The sequence below is a fragment of the Vulpes vulpes genome, chromosome X, assembly GCF_048418805.1.
Source record: "Vulpes vulpes isolate BD-2025 chromosome X, VulVul3, whole genome shotgun sequence".
NCBI classification, from domain to species: Eukaryota; Metazoa; Chordata; class Mammalia; order Carnivora; family Canidae; genus Vulpes; species Vulpes vulpes.
This window is the reverse complement of record NC_132796.1, coordinates 6,518,799-6,543,187: the sequence shown is the minus strand read 5'-3', so window position 1 is coordinate 6,543,187 and position 24,389 is coordinate 6,518,799. Positions and strand designations below refer to the sequence as shown.

At 47.3% G+C, this 24,389-nt stretch overlaps 1 protein-coding gene across 6 annotated transcripts in view; it reads right to left on the bottom strand.

The window, feature by feature from the left end:
- The window catches only part of SHROOM2 (shroom family member 2), a 145,054-nt gene that overhangs the window by 56,226 nt on the left and 64,439 nt on the right, over nt 1–24,389 (bottom strand). For 4 of the 6 annotated variants that reach the window (XM_072744967.1, XM_072744966.1, XM_072744964.1 and 1 more), the window contains exons 2-3: nt 15,646–15,797; nt 2,268–2,399 (exon numbers count right to left, since the gene is read on the bottom strand). Coding sequence is in view for 2 of the 6 variants with exons in the window: in XM_072744964.1 (XP_072601065.1) it covers nt 2,268–2,399; nt 15,646–15,797 (284 nt within the window). In the remaining 4 variants the exon portion in view is untranslated. Of the gene's footprint in view, nt 1–2,267; nt 2,400–15,645; nt 15,798–22,078; nt 22,456–24,389 lie in introns of those variants that run through there. The other 2 variants (XM_072744968.1, XM_072744969.1) reach the window with 2 other exon arrangements.

Below are 24,389 nucleotides of genomic sequence, written 5' to 3'. Positions count from 1 at the left end.
CAGGTTTAGTGGGTAATATGTTCATTAAGGAATTAATTATTCCACGAGGTAGTAATAGTGTCTATATGAGGCTAATGACTCTCAATGGTAGGACTTTGTCCAGGCATGTTGAAAATGCTTTCATTAAAGTTCAACAAAGCTGGAGCCTTCATGCAAAAAAAAAAAAAGAACAAAACTCACTACCACAACTGTTGCTACTTTAGGTTTAGAGAGAACCAGGAGGAGGAAGAAAATCGTGTCACCAGCAAGGACACAGGACACTGAACTGGGTAAATCACTCTTACAAATGAAAACAGAGGGAAAAGGTTATACCTATAAGCTCTCAAGATCTCATGGCTACTGCAGACTGTGAGATTTTCTTGGGAGGTAGTGGACTGTTTGGGTTTTATACCCTTTCCCGTAAGGACAGAGCAGGTGGCCTTCTGAGAAATGGAGCATGTTCTGCTCTATCCTCCCACCCATGCTCTGGAGGTGATTTATCCATGCAGTCTTAAGTCCAAGGAGATATAAATAATGCTAAGCACTATTTCCACACAGATGTGGGCAGCTTATGTGCGTCTTTCATCAAGAAACCATCAAATGGGCTTAATGGAAAACCTATTACATTAAGTCATTTCAGTAATGAAATAAAAGGCCCACTTTTCACCTAAGTTTTACTACTCAGCTGAGAATCTGTGGTTTCTCAAAAATACCCTGGACTCCAAACACCACCATCTCTTGTCACTTTATTTTTTATTTTTTTTTAGATTTTATGTATTTATTCATGAGAGACACAAACACACACACAGAGAAAGAGAGAGAGAGAGAGGCAGAGACACAGGCAGAGGGAGAAGCAGGCTCCATGCAGGGAGCCCGACGTGGGACCGGATCCTGGGTTTCCAGGATCACGGCCTGGGCTGAAGGTGGCGCTAAACCGCTGAGCCACCGGGCTGCCCTCTTGTCACTTTAAATAGGTAGTGTATTTGAGATACATTTCCTTCACAGAAGTACTACATAATTTTACATCAGGCAGTGTTTGTTGACAATCAAAAACTGATTTTGAGGGGTGATTGGGTGCCTCAGTGGGTTACCCATCTGCCTTTGGCTGAGGTCATGATCTCAGGGTCCCAGGATTAAGCCCTGTGTTGGGGGAGTCTGCTCAGCAGGGAGTTTGTTTCTTCCTCTGACCCTCTCCATGCCTGTGCTCTCTCTCTCTCTCTCAAATAAATAAAAATCTTAAAAAGAGAGAGAGAGATTTTGAGATGGTTATGTTAGTTACACACACACAGGCACAAACGCACTCTCAGAATAGATATGCATGTGCACTCACATACATACCACATGCATTTAAGTGCATGCACACACACATGCATTCACATATGTACATGCACACACACCATAAATGTGCACAGATAGACCAGCACATACAAATATATATACTCATACATGTGCTCCCATACACCTAAAGCCACCTACCTGTTGCTACCGTCATCCTTTTAATAGAAGACTTGTGAGGACACTGGCCACTAACCCAAGGTGATCGATCTATGACAAACCAACCATCCCGTAGTGCTACCACATGCTTCCCTAACACACCAGCCCTTCTGACCCTGAAATGTGGATGTGAGGTCGACCAGAACTCCCCCTCCTTCTGCTGACGTACAGTTCCCACCATCTCGATCTGATGGTCAGTGGGAAACCACTCCTAGGCCGTCAAGGCTGGATGCCACCCTAGCATACGGCTGTGAAGCCCTCTCTACGCAGAGAGACCTCTCTATGCCCTCTCCATTCGAGAGGCCTGAGGGCTGGGGGGAAGCTCCTGATGGTAACAGAACTGTCTGGGAGCCTTTGTGAAATACACCTGCTGAACCCTTAAGGAGCTCCTGCCTTCCAATCTGTGTATCAAAATCTCAAAAGAATGATGGTGGCTGTGGGCACATGGGTAGCATGGTAGCCATCCCAGTCAGGTCAGACCCACCAAATCAGCTGGCCCAAAGGGATTTGGCCCAAAAAGCTAAGTCCCCAGGCTTCTGATTTATTAAGCAACATAAATGGGAAAGCACACCTGTTCATCTTCATTCTTGGCATTTCAGTGTTTGTTTTCAAAGGTTGGACACCTACCGAGTCAGTGAAAAAGTCCGAGTTTTACCAGTAATGGTGTGTTAGTGGCTTTTCCTCATCAGAAAAACAAAATCATTCTGAAGTGGAGAAAGGTGCCATCATGGCAGGCCTAGGAAGTTCTGAATGCTGTCAAACACTGTCCATCCTAGTGGGGAACCGGTGCCTACCTCGTGAGCTGTCGGCTGTGCCAAGAAGGGCAGGCGCTGGCAGAGGGGAACGGAGACGCTGACGTTTCTGGGTGGCTATCGGAGAACTTGGTGGCATGCCAGGAGTGAGGCCTCCAGCTCACCTCATTCTTCCTGAAAAAGAACGCAGATGGCTCAGGGACTTTGAACAAAGGGCGACCCCGTGCCAAGAGGGGAGTGAAACATGGAAGTAAGTCACAGCAACTTCTGTATGATTTGTAGGCTTCACTGCCAGGTGCTTCCCACGGTCTCTGGACATGAATACAGTTCTTCCATTTTTATTGACGCAAAACTCACCCTAATGCAGAGTGAGAATCACGGGCTCCAAAATGTGAATGAACCCTTATTCTTCAAAATGTATTCAAAGGTACCTTGTCTTTGTCTTATTAGCCACCAGTAGGGCCCAGACCAACTCTTGAATCTTTATGGTTTCAGCATACCTGTGCATACAGCCCTCGGCCTCCTTGAGGAAAAGAGCTGGCACTGGAGAAGAGCCCAGAACATCCCCAGCTCAGCCAGGTCAACACACACTTTAGGCCACTTCTATTCACTCACGTAACTAAGCAAACACAGATATCTGGACACGAACTAAGACTGGTAGATGTATATCCATTCCCTGGAGCCACGTGGAGGGTTTGTGAAGTCAGCCCAGGGTCCTCATTATGGGAAGATGATGCCCTGGACCAACAGGCTCCGGATGTGGTATGCGGCACCTGCCTGCGCTGCTACTCTGGGGCCCCCACCATCCCACGGGTGGCTCATTAGTTGTTTGGCTGCACTGCCTGGGTGTGAGACGGGAAGTTTGGTGGGAAATCTATACAGCTGCCATGTAAATGTAACAGAGCCTTTAAGAAAAGGCTGCTACATGAGGAGGAGACCCACTCACACTTGGTTCTCCCACTCTCTACTTCTCCAATTTGGGACAGAGCTCGCTTGCTCTGGATAGCTTCCTGTCCCATCAAGGACACGGAAAGAGCTCAAAATGATCCTCGCTCGTTTGGTACCTGACAGCAAACATTCTTCCAAGTGGGCAAAAACATTAAAGGATACGACACGGTAAAGGATATCAAGGGAATCTGAAAAGCATTTGTAACATAAACCTGACAACTCATAATTCATGAAGAAAAATATCTGGATGGCAAAATGTGGAAAGCGTTGACTTCAGGAGTTTCCCCGTGAACGAAAGCATGAAGCAGACAAATTCATCACACTGCAGAAGTAAAACCCAACCGTACCTCATAGAGTTTCTCAAAATCCTCGTAAGGAAGGCTCTGGCCACGTGAATTTCATTTTCAGATGGCTTTTTCTGTGCTATCATGTCCACAATTTCTTTCATCTTCCTTTATGGTTAATCAGTGAAGGAAAGAAACTAGACTGAGAGCAGAGGCAAAGGGAGACAGATAAAAAAAGGAGGCTAGGAAAGGAAAAGGCCCCCTACTTTGTGGCCACATCTTCCCATTCTGCGGCTGGCAAGACTAGGCCACGGGCTGGCCCACTGGGGCAGGCAGCGGCGCTCCAAGAGTAAAAGGCTTTCCTCCTTGTGAAGGTAACACAGATACACGTCTCTTTCAAGAAGACATAGTCAACAATTACAGTACGAATTAGGGGCTTTAAAAAAGAAGAAGAAGAAATGGTAACACAGTGGAAAGGTCACCCCTGGAATGAGGACGTCATGACTACTGGGCACACTGATGTTTTCTTTAAAACATACGAGCTCTCGCCAGGTCCTCTGAATCTCCTAGCGCATAATGAACGTATTTGGCAAGGTTCCAGCTGCTTTGTCAGCCCCTCTGATTGCCTAAAGCGGCTGGATTCGTGTTGATAAGGGAGAGGAGGACGTTCATGGTCACAGTCCTGCGATGCTGGACAGGCGGGCTCTGGGGACGGGCGCTCTGGCGCCACCTAGTGTGCCCACACAGCCACTGTCCCTCTGGAACAGACACAGGAGCAGCTTTCCGGGCCTCACTGTCACTAGATTGGGGGGTTTCTTTTCATACAAGACACACACTCAGGTGGCTTTAAATCATCCAGTTGCTGCAAATGTGGGGGCCACAGGTCACACGGTGTGCCAGCACAGAGGAACACAAGGCCCCAGGGTAAGGGCCCGGGGGAACCCACGCCACACTCGGCTCTTAGCTGTACCCACCCTGGCCACCTAGCAGAGCCAAGGGCATTACAAGTGCGTAAATGCACGACGGGCGGGTAGCAAACCACTCCCAAATCATTCCTTCCCCCTGGATGTCTGCGACGGTCCGGATGGCCCGGTGGCAAATATCAAACAGGAATGAACCAGGAAGCCGCCAATCGCATGTTTCCTCCTTGGGCACAGTCAGATGTAAGCTGACTGGGGAGACCAGTCAGGAAGGCCCTTCGGGGAAGGAAACCCACACAGGGTGATCTCCGGCCTTGGAAATATCCAGGAGGGGCGGATGCGAGCAGCTCACTACCGCCGCGAAGGCCTATACGGCGCACCCCAGATGCCCAAGGTCCTGCGTCTCTGCAGGGCGGCATGGGCGGGGATGTCATAGACTAAGACCAACAACGTCCCACACTGTGCATGGAGCCCCAGAATCCCAGGGGCAATGGAAGTCGGTCCACAGTCACACCAAACTACAGTCATCCCAGTGTATAGGAAAGAAATCTTTTTTTTTTTTTAATTTTTATTTATTTATGATAGTCACAGAGAGAGAGAGAGAGAGGCAGAGACACAGGCAGAGGGAGAAGCAGGCTCCATGCACCAGGAGCCCGACGTGGGATTCGATCCCGGGTCTCCAGGATCGCGCCCTGGGCCAAAGGCAGGCGCCAAACCGCTGCGCCACCCAGGGATCCCAGGAAAGAAATCTTTATTCAAATGGCTACTGATGTTCGGAATCCTTAAAATACATGCTTATTGTAGAAAATATGGAACACGGGACGCCTGCGTGCCTCAGTCAGTTCAGCATCTGCCTTCGGCTCAGGTCATGATCCCGGGGTTCTGGGATCGAGCCCCACATTGGGCTCTCTGCTCTGCTGGGAGTCTGCTTCTCCCTTTCCCTCTGCTCTGCTTATATTCTGTCTCTTCCTCTATGTCAAATAAAGAAATAAAATCTTAAAAAATATGGAACATTTGAAAATTAAGGGCAGCCCCGGTGGCGTAGCGGTTTAGCGCTGCCTGAAGCCTGGTGTATGATGCTGGAGACCCGGGATCGAGTCCCATGTCGGGCTTCCTGCGAGGAGCCTGCTTCTCCCTCTGCCTGTGTATCTGCCTCTCTCTCTCTCTCTGAAGGAATAAATAAATAAATAAATCTTAAAAAAAAAAAAAAAAGAAAATTAAGAAGCCACCAAGAAGACAAAGGAAAATAAGCCATGACTTAAAGATAATCACAGGTAATCTCTGTGCATGTCCTCCCATCTGTTTCTAGACAAGTCAGAGAATCTGCAGAGTCAGCAGGCTCACTGCTTTCTGCAGCCGGCCGGGTTCTGCGAGCACTCCCTCATGCCCTGGCACTCTTCCGACATGTAATCTCTAATCAGTGCTTAATATTCCTTTCATACAGATACTAAAAAGCCACAGTACTGACTATGAACACTGTCTGGTACTCCAGATAAAATTATTCATCCTAATGACGGTTCCCCTGAAGCCTTTCCCACAAATTACATACCACAATTAATTGATATTTACTTCAATTTTGAAAAAAAAAAAAGTTTTATATGCTAGGTAGTCCTTGTGGGATTTTTGGAAGGACACGGTTTAGATCACAAATATGAAAAATGCTAAGCTATCACTGAAAATTAAGAACAAATCCAGGCATCAGAAATCATTTTAAAAAAGGAATTATTAAAATAAATGCTTCAATGCAATAAAATGTTTATCACTCTCATAAAGAACAGAATCCCTTCCTTCCCCCACCCCGACCCCAAAAGTCACATGAGTGTTGAGTTATTTTCATGACCTTTTAGAATGAAGCCAGCAGGCAAGCCTCACACAACACACACAGTCTGTGCCCGGTCACCACGAGCTCGGCCTGATGGTACCAGCCCCGCAGGGAGGGGAGAAGGGGCCTTGGCTTTGCGCGCACACTGATGCCGTGTGCACGGCGTGTGGGGGCCTCCAGGCCATACTGGGGGCAGAGAACACTCCTGGGGGGGAATCAATAGTGACGCACTGGGTGCCCCCCAGGGGGAAAAGGCCTGGATTTGGGGTAGCGGGTGAGCTGGACAGTACGGCGATGCTCCTCAGTGAGCCCTTGAGTGAACGGTGCCAGCCCTACACAGGGGACCACAGGATTCAAGGACCGGAGGCCAGCATGGGAGGTGGGGTGGGGACGGGAGTCTGCGCCAGAGGAGGGGCAACCGCAAGCTCTCTTCTTATTCCTTCAAAAGGAGACAAAGAAAATGCACCACTCCACAAACACAAAATGAACCTTGCTCTGACCCTACAACTCCCAGTTCCTGCCAAGCCCAGGGAAGCCTATGTCCTGATGGGCCTCTCCCTCTGCTGGTCTATCTACCTCCTGCCAGATCAATCTCCTTGCAGCTCTGCTCTGGACAGCTCTTGCTCTCACTCCAGAACCTTCAGCTACTCCCAGCTGCCACAGAAGGAAGGCCAAGCTCCCGCATTCTCAAGGCATCTAGCCAAGCTATTGTGTCGAGTGTTCCCCGGGGCCAGCAGCATGGACATCTGCTGGGGACAGACCTGGCCAGGCTGATGCAACTGCACTCGCCTTCCTGGCCGTTCATATGCAAGCTCAGGTCCTGCACTGCCCGCCCCCAGCCACCTAGTCATCCCTCCCCCTGCACTCCTTTTGGTTGCATCCCCTCTGCCATTCTCTTTAGGAGGCCCTGGTACCACTGATGTAGGACCAGATATGTAGCTCAAATCTGGCTCAACCTTCCAAGGAAAGATCAACGGCCTATCCTTAAGAAAAACTGCTGAGATCTGCTTCCAATCCTCTTGACATCTGTTGGTTCACCACTTGTTAGAGCTTTCCCGGCCCATGCCTCTGAGCACACTCAGCAGCCAGCCAGCTCCTGGAGGGCAGGACGTAGCAGTATGATCTTCACCATTTGCCTGCAGTGCTTCTCACACGTTACATGAATGTACAAAAACATAGGCCAGAGCACTCTATAAATGGCAGAGAGTTCTTTTCCTGGGCAGTGATCAGACGACACAATGCAGTGGAAGGGGAGGTCATGCTTGATGGAATCTCTAGTCCTATGGGATAAGAGTCAGACAGTTCCTGCTTTTATACATGAGGAGAATTCAGATAAAAATTCCCTAATGGCCTCAGCAGCTGCAACTGATACAAGACATCAAAGCTGCATTTTCAACAGATGCCAGGCTGAGAAGCAGCATTCACACAGGATGAAAGCACCAGGGTTCCTGTCCATGAGGCCAGGGCACCCCTCATCCTTCCCCTTGCAAGGGTGCTTCAGCAGAGAAAGCTGTGTGGAAATGTCATGTAATGAACACATGCAGAACTGGAACAGACCCAAATGACTTGCTTTTCCTATTTCCTTTTATAATCCACAAACGTCAGAAAAAAGGAAAAAAACCCTCAGACTGTCCCACCCACCTGTGTTCTCAGTGTATTTCCCCAGCTGACTAACACACCAGTAAGTTCAACCCATGGTTTTAAAAGGGCGACGACCCAACTTCCTTGCTACAATTCAAGAGAATGGATTTTTTTTTGGCAAAGAAACTCAGGACATTCAAATGTGAAACCATTAATAAAACTAATTATAAATAGCTCTAAGGATTAGCAACAGGGCTGATGAGTCATATACTAAAGAAACGAAGATAAGTAAAACATTTTCTGTGTGTCTTAACATACTGGAAACCATTGATGTCGCCACACTAAGTTTTATAAACATCACTAACGTGCTTTGCAACGAAAACACAATCTTAACTTTTTACCACTATTTGGTTTAGAAAATGAAATGTCTCACATCATTGGAAATTCATCTGATTAAATTGCTCAAGCCATACACTAAGCCTAAATTTGAACAGAAGTAACTTTTCTTTTTTTCTCTTGATTTTATTTAATAAAAACAACAATGGAAAACAGCCTGAAGAAGTCAGGGTGTCTGTCCCTCATAAATCTCTGGGTCTACTCTGTTTAACAATAAGCATGTAGCAAACAGCCATAATCCCAGAAATGCTTACCATAGAAACTCTATCCCAGAAGTTGAGCAAATGACTGCAGACCACCCTCCCAAAGCACAAGATCTCACGGAGACCTGCCAACATCCCCACTGAGGCACAGCACACACACACACACACACACACACACACACACACACACACACACATGGTTTCTGTCCCAGGGAGAACTCTTGAGAGGGAAAGGTAAGAGGGACACAACCTGCCGACGTCCTAGCCAGTCCTGCACTCTTGCTGCATCGCTGTATGAAGCTGCTTCCAAGAATCTCTGTGCTCATCGGGGTCAGGGCGGCACACGGAACCACCTGCTAAGGACAGCTCCAAGGAGCCAGGAGCAGAGGGGAGCACAGCCCAATATGGGCTTGGAGCAAAATTTGTTGCAACTTAGTGACATCTGGAAAACGATGTGTGTGGCAAGAGATTTGCTCCAAGCAAGCATGGCTGTGGCCACTAGATTTGAAACTCCCTTTCTTCAAATATGTAACTACGCCCATAGCCAGGCCAACCCTTACAGCCTCCTGCAAAGAACCTCTATCTGTCCATGGGTGCTAATCTGCTTCTGAATGCAAGCTTAGTGGACGTAATTAGAGTCACAAAGAATTTAAGGCTGCCAGCAAAAGAGGCAGAAAAACACATGAATCAACCCTACTGATAATTTGGCCTTGGCAAAACTGCTTCCAACAGTTTTGTTTGAGTCTCGGTTGAGAGTAAGATGAATGAAGAGGTGGGCAGGTGTACTTCATTGTAGGCAATACTAGTATTACCATGCAAATTTGAAAGAAAAGCCAAAAGAGCAACTGCAAGCTTTCCAAAATAAGGCATGATATTTAAAAGAAATTCCCCATAGGATATTTGAAATTATACATACTTTTAAGGAGCTGAACCTATGATAATTTGCCTCTGAAGTGAGAAGGAAGGAGGACTGTGTCCCAGCACTCCTCACGCAGAGCTTTCAGTGCACATTTTACAGAATCAGACACAACAGCCTTAACCCCAGCTCTGAGCAAGATGCTCTCCTTCCCCAACACACCGAGTGCATCAGGCGTCAGATGTTCAGCACCTCTCCAACAGCGAAGGCTCATCTACTCGGCTACCTGGATCAGGAAAACACCACAAATGACCCGGTTTTTGGTCTTAACCTTTTCCAAGCACATCTGCTTAAGCCGCTATGGCTGCCCAGCAGAACAGCCAGCCTATGGCGCTCTGTGAAAATACCAGCACAGGATCCGCTGCAGACCGTCAACACTCCTAGGGTGGAGCCTGGACACGGAGGAGAAAGTGCAGAAGACAACCATAGGGACACACAAGGAAAGGTTACCACATCCGCCCTGAACTTTCCCATGAGTAGCACGTCCGTGGCCAAGCAAAGCTGGAACCCCAGAGTACCCAGGAGGAAAGGACAAGGCAAGAACTTTCCGCTCAGCCTCTCCTCATGGTACAACAGTTCCTCTGACTCCTGGGCAGACGCCCCCCACCGCCACCCCTCCCCACTCCCCTCCACGTCTCACTGGCAGCGGATACCACCTGGGCATCGCAGGAGAGAACATATGTGCACCTGGCAGGGATCAAAGTTACAGTTCTTTGTTTCCAACTGATACTGCGCTCTGGGAGAAAGGAAGTGCCTGCTCTCGTTTGTCTGGGAAAGAAACTTTGCTGGGGAGAGATAATGATCTGCACATATCTCCTGCTGTGTCACCTTCCCAAGCCCCAGCTTCTAAGCGATGACAAGATATGCGCCACCCATGCTCCATGAAACAAGATGCCATGGCTTTGTCGGATTGGCCCACTGTGATCCTTTCCTGGCTGCTTGATCCCCACACACTCTGAAATAAAACCAGCCTACGAAGAAAAGATAGATAGCGGGGGGGGGGGGGGGGGTGTGGGGTGTGTGCCTGGGTGGCGCAGTTGGTTGGGTGTCTGCCTCTTGGTTTCGGCTCAGGTCAGGGTCTTGGGGCTGTGGCATCAAGCCCTATGTCGGGCTCCACACCCAGTGACAGTCTGTTTGGGACTCCATGCTGGCTCTCCTCTTGCCTCTCCCCATCAAATCAATAAACACATCTTTAAAAAAAAAAAAAAAAGGTAGCAGCTATCAGTAGCAGGAAGGAGTCAGTATGTGAACCACTACTTCATTTTATTTATTTTATTTTTTTAAGATTTTATTTATTCATTCATGAGAGACACAGAGAGTGAGAGAGGCAGAGACACAGGCAGAGGGAGAAGCAGGCTCCATACAGGGAGCCCAACGCAGGACTCGATCCGGGGTCCCCAGGACCACGCCCCGGGCTGAAGGTAGTGCTAAACTGCTGAGCCAACCGGGCTGCCCACTACTTCATTTTATTAATAAAAGTACGAGTAGGGAGAGGCACCTGGGTGGCTCAGTTGGTAATACGCATCTGACTCTTGGTCTCAGCTCAGGTCTTGATCTCAGGGTCCTGAGTTCAAGCCTCATGTTGGGCTCCGTAATGAGTGTAGGGCCTACTTAAAACAAAAACAAAACAAAAAAAACAAAAATCCCAAAAACTATGGGTATGGATTTTACAATAAAGTGCATACCCCCCTGTCCCCACAACCTTCCAGAACCACCAAACCTGTACTGGCCACTTGCAGTCTTCATCATAAATGCCACCCTTTCTTGGGGTACCTAAAGACGGGGCAGGTATCAGAATCAAGTTAAACAAGAGCTGAACAAGCTAGTTTATCATTGGCTACACTCTTGGGTAGGGCAACATAGGGTATTTATGTGTCTGTGGCTCCGTCTATGAATAATTTACAGAGTAGAGTGCCTTTTTTAAACTGGCCACTTTTTTTTTTTTTTGGACGAGTGCATGATCTATTTTGGAGCTCGACAGAAAATGCTAGAGAATGCTAACTGATGTGTGAGACAGAAGTCTGATTAGTGGTTGCCTGGGGATGGAGAAAGAGAATGGCAGAGTTTAAGCAGAAATTTAAATTTAGATGAAGAATACATGTTACCAATTTCAGAGAAAATTGTTTTATTTTTGTTAAGATTTTATTTGTTTGAGACAGAGAGAGAAAGTATAAGTGAGGTGAAGGGCAGAGGGAGAAGCAGACCCCCCACTGAGCAGGGAGACTGATGCAGGATTCCATCCCAGGACCCCAGGATCATGACCTGAGCTGAAGGTAGACACTCACCAACTGAGCCACCCAGGCGTCCCTGTCAAATACATTTAAAAAAAAATAACATAAAGAAAAGTATGTCTGCAAAAAAAATAAATAAATAAAAATGAACAAACTGCATGGGTTTGCTTTTATATCTTGCTTTATATATTCCTTAAAACATTAATTCCCATCTAAACTAGGTAATTATTATGCGTACCCCTCGCTTAAAGAAAACTGGAGGGCTCCTGGTGGTTCAGTCGGTGAAGCATGTGCGTTCGGCTTAGGTCATGATCCTTGGGTTCAAGTCCTGTATCAGGTTCCCTGCTCAGCATGGAGTCTACTTCTCCCTCTGCCTCTGTGCACTTGCTCTGTTTCTCTCTTGTGCACATTCTCTCTCAAGTAAATAAATAAATCTTTGCAAAAAAGAAAAGAGAAAATGGGATATACAAATGCAAAAGCAGGGTTCTACATAGTGGCTCCTATAAATCCTTTGGGGCAAAAGTCTGATCCCTCTCCCCAAGAGTCTTTTACATAACTCGTTAGCTCCATCAGATGACAGGCCCCAAAGGCCTTCCCGGACTCTCTACTGACAAGATCCCTGTGGCAGAGATGCTTTGCTTTCAACAGAATTTAGTTTATTTTTTTATATCCTTAAAGATGTTCCTCTAGGTCAAAAAAAGTTTCTATACATAAGGAATGATGCCCAACTTCACTCATAGTGAAAAATGCCCACTTAAACACTGAAGCCGTTTTTCACCTGTCACATTAAAAAAGAGAAGAGAAACAAACTGAAAACGCTTCTGCTAGAGTGGATCTGAGTCTGAAAAGTGGTCTGAGAAACGTGGAGGTAGCTGTAACGGTTCATGCTGCACAAACCCTCTGATTCAAGTACCCCGGGGCTGGAAATGCACTGTAACGCTCTCTACGTAGGACAGGGACGCACAATGGGGTTCAAGGACACCACATGGCAGCTCTGTGTGTTACATGTACCCACCAGAAGCACCACAGCTGTTCACTGAACGACACCAGACGATCCAGACTGTGCAGCACCGTGGGGTCGTTCAGAGAAATCACGAGTCAGACTTTACTGCACACAACATAGAACAATCTCCACAGATACGTATGTAAATACACAAGCACATATGTAACTCCAAGAAGCTGGGGCACCCAGCTTCTCCCTCTGCCTATGTCTCTGCTTCTCTCTCTGTGGGTTTCTCATGAATAAATAAATAAATAATCTTAAAAAAAAAAAAAAAAAAGAACTCCAAGAAGCCCAAGAGATCAGTAGTGACAACACTGCTCTTTGGAGAGGCAAAACAGGGGTGTGCGAGTGACCTATTCCACCCCACGTGTTCCTCTGAACATGGGTACTCTACTAACTATGCCCAGGTATTGCTTTAAAAACTAAGTAAATGAAGAATAAACAGCCTTCGAGTATACTGTAGCCAGCATTCAAACACCCACCCTTCGTACGGTCATTCCTTCTGTCTTCATCCCAGAGTAATAAATCAACCTCCTCTGGGGCCCTGCCTTGTACAGAACACGATGCCACAGCTGACGGTTTCCTGGGGACCCCACTTTCTGCTGAGTCCTGTGAACAGAGGCACACAGAATCCCAAAGGCTTCTCCTCTTTAAAAATGCAACAATCTCAAGAGTTCTTACTGTGATAAAACTCATATAGTACTTAGTATATGTGCTGCCGACGTGAGCACCCATATAGAACTTAAATGTATACTTAAATATGGTTAAGATGGTCAATTTTATGCTATGTGTGTTGTACCACAATATTTTTAAAAATTAAAACTAAGAATTAAGAATAGGGGGTGCCTGGGGGACCCAGGTGGTTGGGTGTCCGACTCTTGATTTTGTCTCAGGTCATGGTCTCACAATCCTGGATCGAGCCCCGTCTTGTGCTCCCCGCTCAGCAGGGAGTCTGTTTGAGGCTCGTCTCTCTCTCCCTCTGCTTCCTCGACTCCGTTCATACTCTCTCTCAAAGAAGTAAATAAATCTTAAAGAAACTGTAAGAATGGACATACACAGTTCTCTAACTACCTTTATGTGCTCCACTCAACTGGACTTTGTGGAGCATCTTCTCACGGCAGCAATTGCTAACATCACTTGTAACAGCAGTACTTCATAGCCTGGATGGTCTCTAATTCATTTCGGTAATTTCCCTTTGCTGAGTATCTGGGATCCCAGAAACAAAATCTGTGGGTGCAAGAGACACCTTCTGAAACATGTTGCCAAACTACCCACCACAAAGTCTGTTTACTCTGTTTTCTAACTGGCATTAGATCAAATACATGCTTATTCCCCCACATTCTCACCAAGAATGGGGCCTGCTACTGGTAATCTCTGTCAAAACCTAGCATCTTGTTTTCAAGTCAACCTGCAGATTCCTATGGGAGACAAAGGAGAGCAGCAGGTCCAATGAGCCTGGAGACTGGTGAGGACACCTGGAGACAGCTTGGTAAAGCCTAGCTCACCTCTGTGCACCAAGTGTCCCTTCCCGTCATCATCACCGCACCAAGTCCCATAGAGTGCTGTGAGAACACACATCCTGCCTTAGAAAGGCCATTAATGTGACCACAAAGGAATAGCCATACAGTATAACAGCATCTCTCCCACCTCATCCTCTCCAAAGGGTTCCCAAACTTTGCTGATTTACAAAGAGGATAGTCCGCACCACTTAGGAATGAGGTTGCTAATTCAGTGAGGCAACGAACGAGTTTTTCCTTCGTTGTTTCTGAGCCTTCTCCTTGGATATGGTGAGTCCAAAACAAAAAACAACAAAAAAGACTAAAGTCTTTTGGGACTATACCTTCAGGTCTGTATTAAAAACTGAAGTAAATAGGACACCTGGGTGGCTCAGCGGTTGAACGTCTGCCTTCAGCTCAGGGTGTGATCCCAGGGTTCTGGGATCAAGTCCCACATTGGGTTCCCTGCGTGGAGCATGTTTCTCCCTCTGCCTGTGTCTCTACCTCTCTCTCTCTCTCTCTCTCTCTCTCTCTGTGTGTCTCTCAGGAGTAAATAAATAAAATCTTTATAAATAAATAAGTAAGTAAATGCTTGAGCCCATTTATTTAAAAAAATTTACAACCAAGCTTGGAAGGACTGCACTAATTCTGAAAAAAAAAAAAAAAAGAGGGGGGTCGGGGGGACACGCAAACACTTTACTATAATTACCCATCTACAAAATGCAAGGTGGAACATTTGTTCTATATGAAGATAACCAATCATAAGTAATTTCATGGCAGGGGTCCAGGAGAACTGTTGTAGCTCCTGTGTGTAAAAGCATCACATCCCTAATTCCACTTTCCTAATCGTTTCAAGTCCTCCAGACTTGCACCAGCAATCTGGTTTGTAGGAACAAGCAGCTGAATCCCCCCAGACCCCAGCACAGCACTGCAAACTCCTGGTAGCTGACTTCCCTCTTGGTGCAATTAATTCTCGATTCTGGCATGAAAACCAAAAACGCAGTAGCCTGCCACCTTGTGGAAATAACAGGCAACAACACCTCATGTGGAGGATGAGCATAGTTCTCTTAAGAGAATAATCTACGTATTGCTTAAGAAAAGGTAAGAGTAGGGATCCCTGGGTGGCGCAGCGGTTTGGCGCCTGCCTTTGGCCCAGGGCGCGATCCTGGACACCCGGGATCGAATCCCATGTCGGGCTCTCGGTGCATGGAGCCTGCTTCTCCCTCTGCCTGTGTCTCTGCCTCTCTCTCTCTCTCTGTATGACTATCATAAAATAAAAAAAAAAAAAAATGAAACCCTGCATCTTAAAAAAAAAAAAAAAAAAAAAAAGAAAAGGTAAGAGTATTCAAATTCACTTCATAAATCAATCGGTACTAATAAAAGAAGGCATCTTTTAAGTTTTTGGCACTGGATTCATCCTTGGTCAAGAGACATAATTCTATGTGTGCATACACGCTTCATCCTTGGCCAAGAAATATAATTTTATGTGCACATACGCATGAACACACTCAAGTCCAAATGGGACATTGCTTGCTGCGATACCGATCAGCCAACCTGGCTTCACATTTTGCTATTTCACGCACTTCTGTTTGCAAAGATGGCACAAGGCACGGGTCTTACCGTTTCACTACCAGCTTTAGGGTTTTATGAGACCCCTTCACCAGGCAAATCGCTTCCTGTCTAAACCCTGAGAGTCCGATGTCGTTGATGCCGACGATCTCGTCCCCAGCCAGTAACTTGTCCACCGCCGCAGCTTTGCTTCCTTCTTCAATCTGCAACAAAGAGGCATGTCCCATGAGCTTCCAAACGAGCAAAGCAAGTGCCCAGAACTCAGCCAGAAACAACACGCCTGTGACATGTGTTGCCCACAGGTTCTAGGACCACCTGCGGGATCAGCCAGGACCCTTCCTGGGCTCTGAGGCCACATGATTCCTATTTGGGGAACAAGGGGCCTCACCCGGGGCCACCTCTGCACGAACGAGGGCTACTATTCACCGAGGGAATAGGGAAGAGCATGAGCACTCACAAACAACACAACCCCAAACAGTGGAGCCAAAGGCACAGGTTGGTTTTCTCCATCTCCTTTATCCAAACAGTAATGATATATTATTTTTGTTAAATTACTATTTCTCATACATGAATCCCATACCTAGGTTTTTGCAACTGCTTTATTGAGATAGAATTCAAATACCACAAAACCCATCCATCTAAATATACAAGGGAATGGCTATTTAGTATATTCGCAGAACTGTGCAAGCACCACATCCCATTTCAGGACACTTCCCAAGCCTAGAAGAAACCCAATAGCCATGGGTGGTCATTTCCTGATCCCTTCCATCCCGGCACCCACTAACCTACTTCCTTCACTATGCATTTGCCTCTACTGGACGGCTCATATAAAAAGAATCCTATGATACATAGCATTTGTGACTGGCTTCCTTCAATCAGCATAATGTTTCAAGGCTCAACCGTGTTGCGGCACCTGTCGGTACATTATTCCTTTTTATGGCTGAACGATACTCCGTTGTATGGAATACCACATTTTATTGATCCACTCCTCCATTGCTAGATACTGGAGTTTTTACTGTCCAGCTATTATGCTGCTATGAACCCTGGTGCTCAAGTTTCTGTGTGACATATGTCTTCATTTCCCGTGGGTATGCACCTAGGAATGACCGTGCTGGGTCATATGGCAACTGCGGTGAACACCTGGAGGAGGCGCCGGGCGGTTTGCTAGTGTCCTGTGTGTGAAGGTTCTAAATCCTCCACATCCCTGCCTAACACTTAGCAATTTCTTTGATTAAAGTCCTACTTAGATTATGCCACACTGGGCCTATTAAGGTATTCACGACTCCGTGCCACAGATGTATGAACGTGTATGGACTCATTTAAAGCTTGTTTGTATGTGACCCATTTGATGATAACTTTAATCCTGGGACATCTTGAACTTTAATCCTAGTTTTTCCTATATAGTAATAATCAACTTGGCAGCAACTAACCCAGCCTTTCTGTACTAGCGCTTGGCAACCTATGGCCCATGAGCAGCCAGCTGTGCCTTTTTTTTTGTAAATAAAATTTTACTGGAATATAACCACACCCACTTGTTTACATACTGCTACAGGACAGAATTGAGTATTTCGGCCCACAAAACCAAAAATATTTACTACTTGGCTTGTTACAAAAAAAAGTTTGCCAACCCCAGTTTTATACCAGGAAGCTATTATCTTTACTAACTGCTAGGAAAACTAGTGAAAAAAGTTAACAGTTCTGAGCTGTGTACAGTCTGAAAGTTCACAGCTCGACTGTTTGCCATGACTAACTTGAGAATGACTTCTAAAGTCCTCACAAAGCGCTAGAGCAGTACGTTTTTCCTATGTAGCTAAAGAGCTGGGTACTAAGCAATGACCATGGCTCAGTTCTGCAAGTGCCTGGTATTTTCCTAAAGCCTCCACCTAGATCCACGGACAGCCAAACTCTTTGGTTGACAAGGCAATTACTCATTGCAAGTCAACACCATAAACAAAATTAAACAACTACTCCTAACGGAATGGACTGCTTCATGGTTTTGTTAATAACTGGTTTCAAAAGTCTAGACAATTTTATCCCAACATAATAACAGAGAGATTGCAAGTAAGTTTCCACCCGCCCAAGATGACAGCCTCAGCCATGTACAGTCAAGGTGCATGTTACATGCACTGGAGAGACATGCCCCATGGGAGAGGTCCAGAGGCTGTGCCGGTGGACAGCGCAAGGAGGGGAGGCTCTCGGGGAAAGGAAAGACCCCCCCATCCCAGCAGGAGGTATTTAAGGACTGAGGGGTGGGGAGACGTCAGGAGGCAGCCGAAGACAGACCCATTGGCAGATAACCACAGAGAATGCAACCTTGGGTCCCCAGTGATTCAAGCTTTGGTAGAAGAGGGGCCAGGTGAAAGGGCAGGAGATAGAGGAGGAAGAGTGAGTATCGCAGAGGCCACCAGCACCAAAGTACACACCACCAAAAATGGTGGGTGAGACTGGTGGTGTGGGGAAGGCTCCCACGGAAAGCTTATCAGCGCCCCAGCTGGGGTCACTACCTGAGCCAGCAGCATCGTGGTGGCTGGGCTCAAGAGCAGCACTTGCCTCCCCCCCCCCCCAACCCCGACCCACGGGCTGCCAACTCTCCAGGCACGTGGCAGTCCTCCAAGGAGCGCCTGGATCTGTTTCATCTCCTCCCAGCCCACCTCCCAAACACCAGGTATACAATTTTAAGGGCAAAATCTAGAATACAGAAAGAATATATGCGGATAGTACCTTGGGTCTGTACCTCTAACTCCTGCCTAAATACTAGTCGTTAAATGCTTCGGTGGTGTTGAGTACAAAAAAGCCGCCACGTGGTGAGATTAGAGTTTGTATTTACTCTCTTAATAAGTATCTACTGAACAACTACTATGCACAAAACCCGCTAGATATTGTGAGGGGGGAAGGTGGGTCTTGCAAGATATAGTTCCTGCCTTGAAGACATTTCTAGGCTTGATGAACCAACACTTCTCAAACTGTAATGTGCAGACAAGTCTCCCAGGATTTAAAATGCAGGTCTGATTCAGCAGTCCCATGGTTGGGCCCGAGGTTCTGCATTAAAAAAAAGATTTAATTAATTAATTAATTATAATTAATTAATGGATTTTCAATTAATTAATTAGAGACAGAGAGCGCATGTGTGCAAGGAGCAGAGGGAGAAGGAGAAGCAAGGCTCCCTGATGAGGAAGGAAGCTCAATCCCAGGACCCTGAGGTCATGACCGGAGCTGAAGACAAGACACTTCACCGACTGTGCCACCCAGGCACCCCTCAGCTTCTGCATTTCTGAGACATCTTTAAAAAGCTCCCAGGAGATCAGACTGTGCTTTGCAATGTAGAGATATGAGGGATGTAGAAATGAAGTACAAGATGAGTAAGAACTATGTTTGCCCTCTTTGGGTATGGATGCTCCAAAAAGATTTTCAGAGTCCGAGGCCTTTGGTACAGCCTTAAAGGAATGCAGGCTCTGGAGACACCTCAGAATATATAAGGGACACGTATGGCAAATGAAGCAACAGAACACGAAAGGGCCCCCAAACGGACAGGCACGGGGTACTTGATCCCGAGTGCTGTGTGGGCTAAAGGAGCCCTGGCATGTTTGTGCAGAGGAAGGGCTCATTTCAGGCAGTGCCCTCCGGAGGACAGAGGGCAGGGAAGCGCTGCATCCAACACGCCACCGCTCAGTGCTGCATCGGCAAGTATCCACGCACATGGGTGCACCACTGCTAGAAAGCCTAACCACTGACGAGGTGGACTTTGCTCATTTCTGATCGCAAACTGCATCGGAGAAGACATCTAGGTAATGTGGGAAAACCTAGGAGTTCCAAGATATGGAAAATCGGGATGCAGATGAGGAGGCAAGGTACAGATGGAGGCTTTTCACAACTCTGGAGGGCCCAGGGACTCCAGAGCCTTCCAGCTTCCTGACATCTAGGGGCAGGTCTTTTCCTTCCAGACTCCCTGTCTTCAGTAACTTTTCTAGACTCTCAGAAATCCCACCTGCTTCAAAGTCCACAGAAGTCTTTTCTGTCTGTATGTATTCCATGGCCACAAACCCTTAACAATTCTGTTTCCTTATTTGCTGATATTTACAAGGAAAACAAAACTTAACCCGGAACACACATGCCACTGATTTCAGCCAACAACGTACTTCTTAAGTCTAATGTCACAAACTTCCAAATTCAAAGCTTAGGTGAAGCGTAATAAATCTGTTCTCAACAATTTCTAGCTGAAACTGTCTGCTGTGCACCTTATTCATAATGGAAGATAAGTGCTTTCTCCCTGAAGAGACACTCTCATGACTGAACATAAACATACAACTTATTCACGTTAAGGAGTTGATGATTGGACCTCTTAAGTACACGTTGATAAAAGAGGTTTCTCCCTTAAGCGTATACGTGCTCCACGTTATCATTTTGAGAAATCTGCTGCAGAATAAAGCAGCAAAGGAAAACCACGCACATGGGTATATACGCTTCTCTCATTTTAGACATTTAAATGTCCACCTCTACGAATGTAGCTGATTTTCTGGGATTTTCAGCTCTACCACCAACGGAAACATGGTGGTAAATGGGAGTCCAAGTCCCACGATGACTGAATGAGGAGGAAGACATGGCACAGGACCACAAGCTGATAGGGCGTCTAACTTAGAAATATACTTTGGCCTGCATTTTGAATGGTGTTCAGAAATGCACATTTACAAAGTCCGATTCATTCTGTCACCGATTTCTCAGGATAGAATTTTGTTTTTGCCTTTAAACAGTTGCATATTGGGGATCCCTGGGTGGCGCAGCGGTTTGGCGCTTGCCTTTGGCCCAGGGCGCGATCCTGGAGACCCGGGATCGAATCCCACATCAGGCTCCCGGTGCATGGAGCCTGCTTCTCCCTCTGCCTATGTCTCTGCCTCTCTCTCTCTCTCTCTCTCTCTGTGACTATCATAAATAAATTTAAAAAAAATTAAAAAAAAATAAACAGTTGCATATTCCAAGTGGAAACAACTCAAAAATATCCATCAAGAAGTAACATGGACAATGAAATGTGGTCCACCCACACAATGGAATGTTAGCCTTAAAAAGGAAGGACTTAAAAATAAATAAATAAAAATAAATAAATAAAAAAAAGGAAGGACTTTCTGACACCTGCTACCACATGGATGGATCCTTAGGATGTGATGCGCAGTGAAATACGCCATCATGGGAAGTGGGACTGTAGGATTCCGCTCGCATGGGGTATGTAGAAGAGGCAAGTTCATAGACACAGGACATAAAATAAAGGTTAGGAGGGGTTGGGGGTAGGGGAGGAATCGTAGTTTCGTGGGTACAGAGTTTAGGTTTGGGAAGATGAAAAGTTCTGGCAACGGTTAACAGTGTTGGTAGTCAATACCACCAAGTCACACACTCTAAAGTGGCTAAAGTGGGAAGTTTCATGTTATGTATGGTTAGCATAATCACACACGCCGGAGCATCTGACAAGAAAAGGATTCTGACCCCCTAGAAGAGTGAGGGGGGTGTCTTCCCTACAGTGACTGCCTCTGAATTTGAGTATTACAAGACAGTCTTGAGGCAAAATCTCTATGAGGAACGCCCTGCAGGGTCTTGGGACAGTTGCTGAGGGCAGCACATCCCAGAGGGGACCCATGACCAGTGTCTGGCTCAGCTACTACTTGCTGGGTTTTTCAGCCTCATTCCCACAAGCCCTTCAGTGAACAAGTTCTGTGAGGCTCTGGTGAAGCAACATCATCTACTCTGGCTGCACCACGGACATGAACATCGTGTTCCTTCTCATCTGCAAAGACTCCCGAAGTTCGTCATCTATAAATGAAGACTGCATTGCAGAGCATCCTTTGGCCTTGTCCTAGCCACACTGCACCTACGCTTCCCAGAAACAACAGGTCTGTGTTTGGGAGATAAAGTAGCTGGGGGCAGCCCGGGGGGCTCGGTGGTTTGGCGCCACCTTCGGCCCAGGGCATGATCCTGGGGACCCGGGGTCGAGTCCTGCATCAGGCTCCCCACAGGGAGCCCGCTTCTCCCTCTGCCTGTGTCTCTGCCTTTCTCTCTCTGTCTCTCATGAATAAATAAATAAAATCTTTAAAAAAAAATTGGCTGGGTTTTTAGGCCCCCCACCCTTTGGCTTCCTTGCCAAGAGAAAGTTTCTCTTTGATATTCATTGAGCTTATGCGGAGAGTAGCTCTAAAGCCAAAAAGCAGCTCTGAAAACTTCCACTCTGTACTTGCCACCCCCGACGGCTCCCGCGGGGCAGGACTAATCAGGCTTGGAGTGGGCGAAGGAGAAACCCGAAGTCTGTGCCGGCGGAGGCAAGCGTGCTGCCCGCCCGCATCTCACAGCATCCAGCACAGGCGACGTGGATGATCACTCCGGCGCGGGCCTTCGCCCTGCTCAGCCGCAGGCACAGCTGCCGACGTCTGCAGATCATGGGGGCCACCAACAAGGCACGGCTGCCCGACAGCAGGCGGGGAACATTCCCGAGGTCACCGCTCACCTCGGAGGAGTCCCTGTGCGAAGTGGCCGGCGGGCAGGGACAAATCCTTCCACGCCCACGGGGCACGCCCTCGTGCCACGCTGTTCACGCGTACAGACCGAGAGCCCCAGGTGCCCAGGCCAGTCCACGGGCTCCGCCTTGTCAACTCAGGCCCTCACACGGGCTCACGCCTGCAGCCCCAGCGAGGGCCAGATGTCCCGCGCCGCACAGAACGTCTCACTGTCGTCGTGGAAATGTTTTGGCTGGAAACAGCAGGGAGGGGCACAGGTAATGAGAGTCTTTTTGGAACGAAGGTGTCCTACTTCGGTGAACGGACGTTACAGCTGATCAAGAATGAGGGCCCAGGAAGGCAAAAGGATCTTGTCCGGTAGTGGATCGAAAGGAATCTCCTCCAGCCCGGCGGGAACGTGAGTGGCAACATTCACCTCTGTGTCGGGGGAGGAAATGAGGTCTCCCGATTAGGAAGGGCCCCGAACACAGCTTGAAAGGAGGAGCGTGGATGGGGGAGGACATTCCTGACGTGAAGTCAGGGGCAGAGGCAGGAAGCCTGGGCACGTCAAAGGAATGTCCACCGGGCAGGGTGCAGAGCTCTCACGGGGAGTGTTTGAAGATAAGGGCAGAAAGGGGAAGATGAGGAACTTGACCACGAATCAGAATCTGCACAATATCCTGGAGGCAGTGGGGGCCCAGGGAAGGTAGGCATGGAAGCAGGGAAGTGACATTATTCAAGCAAATACTCTTCTTGCAGGTAGAGGCAAAATGAATTTCTCCTAAGAACAAAGTGGCAAGGAAGGAGATCCTGAACTCCATCTTGACACTGGACCGAAACGAGGGCTCAAAGCAACACAGGGCAGAGAAAGGACCGAATGCAAGGACTCCAGAGGCTGTGAGGGAAGACTTAACAATGTGGTCAGAGATGAACACGATGCACCAAAAGATAGAGGCTGGTGGTGCCGAGCTGTTGAGCTCCAGTGATTCAGAAAATCACAAAGGCCAGGGATCAAAATGAAAGAACATTAAGCCCAAGGTCCTATTTCAAAGGCCATGAATCACACCTGCCATTTATCAGTTCTATCTCAAGAAGGCTTCACTGTCCAGACAAGAGGCACTCCGTGACAAAGTGTGCGTGTTGTTAGACAGGAAAATCCCTGAAGTTATCACTTCAGTCGGCTTCATTTGACTGTTTTACTCATTCTCCTCGAGCCCTGTTCCTTCAGAAAGGAAAGCTGACTCAGTCAGGGGAAGTATCAAGTTGTGAAATAATCTGCGTGTGTACCTTTGGTGACAGAGAAGTCCACTGAAAACTGGAAACTTCCACCTACAGGTGTTGAGACTTTACCAAGGAATAATTCCTGGCCCCCCGTGGCAGGAGGAGCTACACCAGCCAGGCAGCCCAGCTTCCAGAAGGTTCTTTCTTTCCAGCATCCCAGCACCGACTGGCACCCTCTCCATTGCCAAGATATGTAACAGAAGGTCAACTCAGGTGGAGGGGCTATGAGGGAGCCCCAGAGGAGAGCCACAAGTGGTTGGCTAAAACCTGCTCCTGCAGAAGTGGAAAGGAAGCAGAAAAGTCATCAAACAAAACAGTGCAAACAGAAGGGAAAACACGGTGAAGGGGCTAATCGAGAACCTGAAGATTTACCTGCAGAAAATGGAGAAACTAAAGACTGAGCAGAGTCCAGCCTCTCGAGAAGCAGAGGAGAAGGAAGCCTAGTTCTCAGATCACATGCCGTGTCTTACTGGTGGCCCTGTCTCCTAGCACAATCCATAGGAAGATTTCATCACTGTTTTGGAAATGTAAGCTTTTCAGTAGCTCCAGAAATATTTTTTTTTAAGGATTTCTTTATTGAGAGAGGGAGAGAGAGATTGAGAGCACAAGCAGGGGGAGCCGCAGGCAGAGGGAGAGGGAGAAGCAGACTCCTCATTGAGCAGGGAGCCCGATGTGAGACTTGATCCCAGGCCCTTGAGATCACGACTTGATCCAAAAGCAGATGTTTAATCTACTGAGCCACCCAGATGCCCCCTGCCCTTTTTGCAAGAGGTAAAATAATTTGCTGGTTATTTTTTGGTACAACCAAAAAAGTGTGGGATATTGAATCCCAGGAGGCTCTGGTTGTCTGGGGGTTAGCTTGACATTCCACGGGTGGGGGGAGCAATTTTTATAGCCAATTCAAGGGCATGCTACATGGCACTTTGGAGTCATGGCCTTGTAGTTAACGTGCTTTGAATATTGAAAGTTACCTCCATCCCCACATTTCTTAAAGAAAGCAGTTCCTTGATCCTAGCTCTCACAGTCCCTGAGCATGCTATT